We start from the raw sequence: 10,000 nt of genomic DNA on the forward strand, positions 1-10,000 counted from the left end.
GTTTTTCGTGTTCGACTCTGTATATGGTTCTAGCATGGCAGGAGGATCGTTGCCGTGTATAATGGGGCTGCGGGCTACCAGTCAGTGAGGCGTTAGAACACATGTCATTATTATTTCTATGATGATGATGATGATGAGAATCATGACTGTCCTCCTCCTCCTCCTCCTCCTCCTCCTCATCATCATCATCAGCAGCACCTTCATCATTATCATCATCATCATCATCATCATCATCATCATCATCATCATCATCATCATCATCATCATCACAATAATCAGCAGCAGCAGCAGCAACTTCATCATCATCATCATCATCATCATCATCATCATAATCATCATCATCATCATCATCATCATCATCATCATCATCATCATCATCATCATCACCACCACCATTATCATCACAATGATCATCATCATCATCACAATGATCATCATCATCATCATCATCATCATTATCATCATCATCATCTTTCTTATCTTTACTTATTCTGTTATCTGGCTCTGTGAATATAGTCTCCATATTGTTGAGAACAAAAAATCGTGTTGGAACAGACTTTTTCTCTTCCTATCGCTCATCAGTGACTACTCCATGTTTGCACTTCAGTTGAATTGCTACCCATTGTTTTTCTTCTATGCAAAAAAGTAAAATTTCCATTTTTGTTCGTCCTCGACAAAACCATATTGTTCAGTGAATTATATTTTCCCTTTAGAAAAGATGCTATACGATGTAGCCGGCGTATCGGGAATAAAAAGAAAAATTAATGATTATTTCTGAATCAAATGAGATTTTATAGTTTATAATATTTGCGTTCAAACCTTTCACTTCATAGAAATTTTCTCATAGATGAATAACATCGTCTGGTGACAGAAAGATTAAGCATACAAACCTTGAATAGCAATGAAGGGGTCAATGTAACTCAAGTATAGGCCCTATGGTCTCTTGGAGTATCCTTCATTCTTATAGTCTTAAGTATTGTACCCAGTCCACTTCTGTACGACATTTAAGCGTTAATGTATCTTAAGTATAGGCCCTATGGTCTCTTGTAGTCTACTTCGTTCTTATAGTCTAAGTATTGTACACAGTCCACTTCTGTACGACATTTAAGCGTTAATGTATCTTAAGTATAGGCCCTATGGTCTCTTGCAGTCTACTTCGTTCTTATAGTCTAAGTATTGTACACAGTCCACTTTTGTAGGACACTGAAGTGTTAATGTAACTAAGTATAGGCCCTAAGGTCTCTTGCAGTCTCCTTCATTCTTATGTTCTTAAGTGTTTTATTCAATGCATTTATGTAGAACTCTTAAGCGTTTTGCTATGTGAAGAGAGATTGTTCTAGTTTTATGCATAAATTAGACGGATTCTAAGAGATTGTTATGCATTGCGAGAATGGTTATCACTATCATCTCGGTTTTTTTTCAGAAGAAAAGCTACAAAGTATGCCGCGGTTTTGAGAAGGTTAAAGAAAATTGTTGAGTAATTTGATAGTTAAATTCTAAATTATACTCACCAGGTCATGACCTCACGCAGAGTTAATTCCTAAGAATAAATAAATAAATAGATAAAATGAAATGAAATAAATAAATGAATAAATAAAATATAAATAGATACATAAATAAAATGTAAATAAATAGATAAATAAATACTAAATAATAATAATAATAATAATTAATAATAATAATAATAATAATAGTAATAATAATAATAATAGTAATAGTAATAATAGTAATAATAATGATAATAATATGATTAATAATAATAATAATAATAATAATAATAATAATAATAGTAATAGTAATAATAGTAATAATAATAGTAATAATGATAATAATAATAATAATAACAATAATTAATAATAGTAATAATGATAATAATAATAATTAATAATTAATAATAATAATAATAATAATAATGATAATGATAATAATAATAATAGAAATAATAATAATGATGATGATGATTTGAACTGTCTCTGTGTAGAATCAGAATCCTTTTGCTATTTCCACAACTCGTGCATATGCAAGAACGATATAGACGTTAAAATGGAATCGGAATGTAACCCGTGAGGATCGGATTCCAAGTCAGAAGCCTACCCAGCTCATATAACTAATCTCCAAAGGGAATTGGATTAAGTCATCGCGTTAATTAGGTGTCGGGGGGAAACCTTTGATCTCTGTTAGTCAGGAACGTGTTTATTTAACTTGACTGAGTTAAAGGTTCTCAGTTAAGGGTTCGGGGACGAACCAAGGATGTCAACCTGAGGTTCAGGTTCGATTCCAGAAATCACTGCCCCGGCTCACGGACAATTCCGAGACCCTCAACCGACTGGAATCACCGAGTGCCTGTCCTTCGGGGTTGCACCTCCAGAGGATGAAGGTGCTGATGAACTTTGTAAACAAGGTGATGGGGAGATGTTACTCTCCCATGTACATCTTGGCAAGGACTCCTGTAGACACGGTATAATCGCAGTTCTGCCACGGCTTTCCGAGTGGATGCGGTGTTGCCACGTCTTCCCGAATGAATGCGGTGTTGCCACGTCATCCCGAATGAATGCGGTGTTGACACGTCTTCCCAGATGGACGCAATGGTGCCACGTCTTCCCGAATGGATGCGATAATGCCACGTTTTCCCGAATGAATGCGGTGGTGCCACGTCATCCCGAATGGATGCGGTGGTGCCACGTCTTCCCGTATGGATGCAATGGTGCCACGTCTTCCCGACTAGATGCAGTGGTGCCACGTCTTCCCGACTGGGTGCGGTGGTGCCACGTCTTCCTGAATGAATGCGGTGGTGCCACGTCATCCCGAATGGATGCGGTGTTGCCACGTCTTCCCGAATGAATGCGATGGTGCCACATCTTCCAGAGTGGATGCGGTGTGGCCGCATCTTCGCGAATGAATGATGTGGTGCCACGTTTACATATCCTCGAGCCGTCGTATACGGCGGAAGTGTGGGGAACTGTATATGACTTTCTCCCCCCCCCCTTTCTCCCCCCTTTCTCCCCCCCCCCATCATTCCTCGGTCGCATCAATAAGACTTGGCTTCTCCCCCCCAACTACGTGTTCCCCCTTCGTAACAAGCCATTCTTCAATCGTTTGCCCAGCAGCACCGGATATTACCGGATATTAACCGACCTCCGAGGCAGGTCATGATTCTATTCTTTCGCTTTTTTTTTTCGTTTTTCAATTTCTCTCTTATTTCTTCTTCTTTTACGTTTTTTGTTTTGTTTTTTTGTTTCTTTGTGTGACAGATTATCCTAGTTTGATACAATTCTTGGTATTACTAGTTTCTTGGGTTTGTTTACAAGTATAGATATCTTATTTATTCATTTGTTGTTATTTATTTGTTTATTTTCTATTTATTTATTATTTATTACAAATTGTTATTTTTTGCTTGTTTATTATTTATCATTATATATTTATTCATTTTATTTATCTATTTACTTATTCATTTATTTATTTCTTGCATCAAGCCTAGTTATGGACCAAAAGTTCTGTCGGCATGCTCTTCCTCTTCCTATTCTCCTCATCCGGCCCTACGTAACCGGAACGCGGTTATGGTGTTCTTATCTCCCAGGACAGAGTGAATCAATAGTAAGACAGGATAAACCGAAGGAAGGGGAGACGGGCAGGCAAGGAGCATAAGAAGATATTATGTAGGAGTTGTCTAATTGAAACTTGTGCGGTATATGTGATTACCTATGCGGGAAGTTCGCTCTACCAGGCTGACGTTTGTATACTTGATTCTTAAAACTTTTGTTAAACAAGTTAATTTCTGAGGGAAGTTTGTTCTGTTTGTTAAATTTACGAGACGCAGTTGTTTCTGACTGATTAACTACACCATTGTTAGATATTTGATACATACATACATACTTACATACATACATATACCAAAGGCTTTTTCCCCCTTACACGGGAGGTAGCCAAAAGAAAAAGGCATAGAAACCACTCCCACCCATTCCATCCCCTACATACTCCACTCCCCTCTACCCTCTTCCCTACCTCTTATCTTGGCACCACCTGGATACATTTATCTATCCATTTTTCTACATTATCTGATTTTCATCAGATCAGTGTAGGGTAGGCCTTGTAATTGGGCCCCTGATTGATATACTCCCTTTATACTGGAGTCACCCCCCAACTGAATTAAATCAGGTGCCGGCAGACAGAAATAAAGTTTCCAGCAATGTTGAGCGTATGAAGCCCTTGTTGATGCGCGTAAAGGCCTTTTGCCGAAGTTCTCCGAAGTCCTGTGAGAATCTTTAAGCTTTTTCCAGGTTCCCTGAGGTCCCTCAAGATTCTTTGATTTTTTTTTTTTTTGAGAGAGAGAGACAGAGAGAGAGAGAGAGAGAGAGAGAGAGAGAGAGGGGAGGGTTTTATAAGATCCTCCGAGGCACTCCAAAGTTCTCCGAAGTTCTTCTAGGTCTTCTAGGTTCTCTTCGACTTTTTTTTAAGTCCTCCGAAGTTCTTCGAGGTCCTCCCAGGACCTTTGATGGTTTTCGAGGTCCTCAGAGGTATTCAAGATTCTTTGATTTTATTTATTTTTGAGTCGGGGCTACTATGTGGTCCTCCGAGGTGTTCTGAAGTTCTTCTCCGAAGTTCTTTGAGGTATTCTAGGTTTGTTTGAAGTTTTTTGAAGTCCTCCAAAGGTCTTCGAGGTCCTCAGAGGTTCCTCAAGAACCATCGAGTTCGCATCTCCCCTGATTGGTCTTCCTCTCATATTTCAGTCTTCCGACACCAACTCGCGGTGGAAGATGGATTCTTTAGTATGTTCCACCTAATGTACTGTATCTATCTATCTTATATATATATATATATATATATATATATATATATATATATATACATTTGTATATATATATGTATATATATATATATATGTATATGTAAATATATATATATATATATATATATATATATATATATATATATATTATTGTTTCGTGGAGGCAAATGTTAGTTTTCGAAAAGTCTTACGGCAAATCGAATTCTAGAAATATGAGTTACAATGAGTAATAGTTAGATATCATGGCAAAGGACCTTTTGGTTCATAAAGAGGTCGGATGAAAAAGAAAAAAAGTGTTTATCCAAACGAGGAGGTTTGAAAAGTTGACATATTACAGTCAACCGCCTCGGTTGTAAGCTTCTTCCACCTACCTCTAGGATACATTTATGTCCTGATAGTTTGAAGGCACTATTTCTCGTCTACCTAATATTTATTGTGAAACTATTTTCAGTTTTGATAGTATCACTTCCTTCTTGAAATCTGAGTGACTTGTATTAAGTATTCCATGGTTCTCTTCACGTCTTAGAGAGAACAGTTTAATATGTATTAAGCTGTTCTTGTATGATTTGTTCCTCATATTTTGTATGAGGTCAAGAGCTTTCCTCTGTACCCTTTCCAGGCTATCTATATATCTAATGATATTTAGGGATCACACGAAAACAGCATGTGTCAAATATCAGTGATACAATTAATTGATGATTGATGAATTTCTTAAATGAAAAAATATTGCGCAAGTAATCCCAGTGTATCATTTACTTTCTCTGAGAAAGAAATATAAAGTTTGGGTGTTTTAAGCGGATAATTACATTAAGGTCCTTTTTAGTTTCCACTTTGGTTAAATTTTTTCTCCAAAAATTGAAATTTTACTGATACCTGTATGCATAAATTTCATTAACCATTTTTGAGACTATAACTATCTTTTTTCATTTTCATTTTTATATCCGTTACTGCCTTATTTTCTATCTTCCTCTCTATATCTCTTCATCTCTGCCCCCCCCTCTCTCTCTCTCTCTCTCTGTCTCTCTCTCTCTCTCTCTCTCTCTCTCTCTCTCTCTCTCTCTCTCTCTCTCTCTCTCTCTCTCTCTGTGTGTGTGTGTGTCTGTTTGTCTTTCCATCTTTATATCTGTATGCTCGTCTGCATCTGTCTTTGTTTTTCTCTGAATCTTTATCTGTCTATCCGTGTCTCTAAGCCTCCTCCTGCTTGTCTGTCTATATGTGTGTTCCTATCTTCTGTCTCGTTCCCTCTTTTCTCCCTCTCTTTTTCCTCAGTATAAGGGTAGCCAAGCCATCCTTCAGGGCCATTCCTGAAGTCCTTCAGCACGTTCCTCGTTACCCTAATTTTATGCTGGCCTTGTCCTCCCTTAATTACACTAGAGGCTAATTCAATATTGTCCGTCCTCCACTTGGCCTTAAACAACCAGAGGCTGCCTTTACTTAGCCAGTGCTGTATTGCACTGTGTACATATCACTGTATCTGCCGCCAGGCGATTTTATTAGGAAATTTAAAGGGTGGGTGGTGGTCCCTAAAATGAACGCAATAGCGGTCGCCCGAGATTTCATTGAATCTTGTTTTTTTTCAACTCTTTTTTTTTTTTTATCTATGATAAAGTTTTTGACCGGTTCTGGGGTAATCGAATTTGTAAGGCGTGTCAACGCATTTATTTTTTAAAATTCAAAATCCAAGACCTTTTTTGATTTTCCTAAAAATCAAAAATCCTTAAAGAACCTTCACTCCATGGACCTTCTATATGAGGTCCTCGTGCATGGCTGTCTTCAGTGGCTTCAGGGCCTTCAGGAGTCTTCAGGGTCCTTCGAGCTCGATGAGGTGCTGGGCGGAAGCTTGGAGAGGGACACTCGAGTTCTTCTTGCAGCTCCTGAAACACGTATCTGCGTGAGTGCCAATGGTTGGAGTGTTTACTACTCCTGCAGGAGTGCCACACGGCTCTGATTACGTCCCCTCCCCTCCTCCTCTTCGTTCAAAGCCACCCGGGGGGGGGGAAGGGGGCTGGGGGCTGGGGGAGCTCTTGGGGGCGCTCGGAAAGGGATGTCTGTCTCCATGAAGGATGACCTCTTCCGGAGTTCCTCGTTGACTTTGTACTGACGAAGTTATTTGTATTTGTCTGGAGGAGGAAGAAGAAGAGATGGAGGAGGGGGAGGAGGAGGATGAAGAGGAGGGAGAGGATGGAGGAAGGAAGAACAGGAAAAAGAGGTGGAAGAGAAAAAGGAAGAGAAAGAGGAGGAGAAAAAGGAGGAAGAGGAGAAGAAAGAGGAGGTGGAAGATAAAGAGGAAGGGGAAGAGGAGAGAGGATGGGTAGGTGGAACAGGAGAAAGAGGTGGAGGAGAAAGAGGAGGAGGAGGAGAAATACAAGAGAGAAGATGGTTAGGAGGAACAGGAGGAGGTGGAGGAGAACGAGGAGGAGGAGGAGAAAGGAAAGAAGGAAGATGAAGAGGACGAGAAGGAGGAAGATAAAGAGGAGAGATAGGATGGGGAGGAGGAACAGCAGAAGGAGGAGGTGGAGGAGAAAGAGGAGGAGGAGGAGGAGAAAGAAAAGAAGGAAGATGAAGAGGACGGGAAGGAGGAAGATGAAGAGTTGGAGGAGGAGGAGGAGGAGGAGGAGGAGGAGGAGGAAGATAAAGAGTTGGAGGAGGAGGAGGAAGATGAAGAGTTGGAGGAGGAGGAGGAAGGGGAGGAGAAGGAAGAGGAGGAGGAGGAGGAGGGAGATGAAGAGGAGAAGGAGGACGAGGAGGAGGCGGCATGAGATGAAGAGTTGGAGGACCCGGCGTATTAACTTCACGAACTTGATGTTTTCTTTATGCGGCTTTTTAGTCTGCGTTTGTCTAGTTAAACCTCCTTGTTGTTCCGGGCAAACACTTCCTTGAAATTGGTCCTTCCGACGGCGGATACTCGCCTCCTCACTCCCCACACCATTCCCCAACTCCCCCTCACTCCAAGGAGACTCCCATCTCAGTCCCAATACCTTTCCCTTGTCAGTCACCAACCCTCAGGTCACTAGCCTGCATACGGAAATCAGGTCACCTATCTGCATGACCTCGAGAAAACGCAGGTCACTGAAGAGTCTGTCACGGACCCTCACACTGTGTAAGTCACGTGTGTAGGTCATTGACTTACAGACTCTGAACTGCACAGTCACATATCTACTGTCTACCTGTTCTTGTTGAATTCCATCTTTACTGAGTTAAACTATTTCAGTTTATTATTTTTTATTTATCTTTTCTTCTTCTTATTATTATTTTTCCTGTGGAATCTTCTCGGTTGTGAAGGAATTATAACATTCTTCGATTAATAATGATACTAATTATGATGATAGTGATTGTGACGTGGCTGATGATGGTAATGGTGGCGAGTGACGTCAGAGGTGATAGTGATGGTATATTAGTGGTTGAGATGGTGGTGGAAGTGTCAGTGGTGGTATGGATTACAATGATGTGAAACTGGCGATGATGATGATGATGATGATGATGATGATGATGATGATGATGATGATGATGATGATGATGATGATGATGATGATGATGATGATGATGATGATGATGATGATGATGATGATGATGATGAAGATGCTGCTGCTGCTGCTGCTGCTGATGATGACAGTGATGATGATGATAATGATGATGATGATGATGATGATGATGATTAGGATACTGATGAAGATAGCATTGCCAGTGATATTCTCATGCATCTATATCACAGCATCTCTATTATTTGTAAATATAATACATTCATAAATAGCATATACATATACCCATATGCCTATGCATTTAGATACGCCTATGCATATGCATATGAATATGCATATAGATATGTATATGCATATAGATATGCATATGAACACAGTTATACATATGACCCTAGATATGCATATGCATATACCTTTGCATATGCATACACATGTATACATCCAGGGACATGCACACACACACACACACACACACACACACACACACACACACACACACACACACACACACACACACACACACACACACACACTATATATATATATATATACACAAATTTCACAAGTCACACGCGAATCACAAATATGCAGAGTCCACTAGGAAAAGGAAAAACACACGGAGTCCGAGCGCTTTCGTGATATATTCACATTATCAAGGAGTACAGAAAGATGAGAACAAAAAATGGAGATACAGAGTATAAGTAGGACAAGGGAGACATTTATACATACATAATCTTCGGCCTTAATGACTCAGTGCAAGACCACCCTATCCCCTTAAGGACGATACAGTACTTATTCCTCTTCACTTTGGGTTCATCCGGCCTGTTAAGTTTATATGTACTTGTTTACATAAGTGTACATACATATATACATATACATATATATACACATATACATATACATATACATATACAAATACATGTAGACATACATATACACATACATATTTATATACTCGTATGAGTGATAGCTGCAATTTCCCCTCCCCTTTATATCTCTACCCTGAGACCCCGGCCAACGTCCTTGATGATTTCTTATGTTTTCTTTTTTCCTTGACCTCGTTTCAGGACGCGGCGAGGCGGCGTTACGTCACTACGAGACGGCGCTGAACCTGGATCCTCACCATCCGGTGGCGCTTGTGAACACGGCGCGTCTTATGCGCGCTCTGCGTAACGACGCGCAAGCTGAGACGCTCTACAAACGGTAAGAAGTCCCGCGGTTTTCTAGACGTTCATTAAAAAGGGTTACAAAGGCGGAGCATGCCGACAGGAGACCTTTCGTTCCATAGCTAGGTCGGATGCGAAAGAAAATATATATGATAATGATAATTAAATAAAAGACAAAGATAAATAAAAATCATAATAATATAAATAATAAATCAAATAAATGCATAGGTATAGTTAAATGATAAGCAAACAGGTAAATAGTAAATAATAAGAAATTGACACATAAATAATAATAAACGAAAATCGAGCAAATAATAAACAGACAATTAATAACAAACAAACAAACAAACAATATAAAATAAATGACAATTCATTCCACACCGGGGTGAACATTTTCATTCTCCTATTTATTAGTAAAATAATTCCTGTTGATATCGATCTAAATCGGGCTGGAAACCGGAAATCCCTCAATAGGACACCTCCCTCCGGCCTTTGATTGGCTGAGAGAGTGATGACGTCACGACAACAGAGGCGAATGATTGGCCGAAGCCGCCTGCGAGCTATACGAG

General features: G+C 39.6%; 1 protein-coding gene across 1 annotated transcript in view; it reads left to right on the forward strand.

Moving 5' to 3' along the window:
* LOC143032515 (protein O-mannosyl-transferase TMTC1-like) overlaps positions 1-10,000 on the forward strand; it is a 342,194-nt gene that overhangs the window by 232,434 nt on the left and 99,760 nt on the right. Inside the window, exon 13 of the mRNA XM_076197377.1 lies at positions 9,333-9,468. Within this exon, the coding sequence (XP_076053492.1) occupies positions 9,333-9,468 (136 nt within the window). The remainder of the gene's footprint in view (positions 1-9,332; positions 9,469-10,000) is intronic.

The sequence above is a fragment of the Oratosquilla oratoria genome, chromosome 14 (genome assembly GCF_046742065.1).
Source record: "Oratosquilla oratoria isolate Oo_2021 chromosome 14, ASM4674206v1, whole genome shotgun sequence".
NCBI lineage: Eukaryota > Metazoa > Arthropoda > Malacostraca > Stomatopoda > Squillidae > Oratosquilla > Oratosquilla oratoria.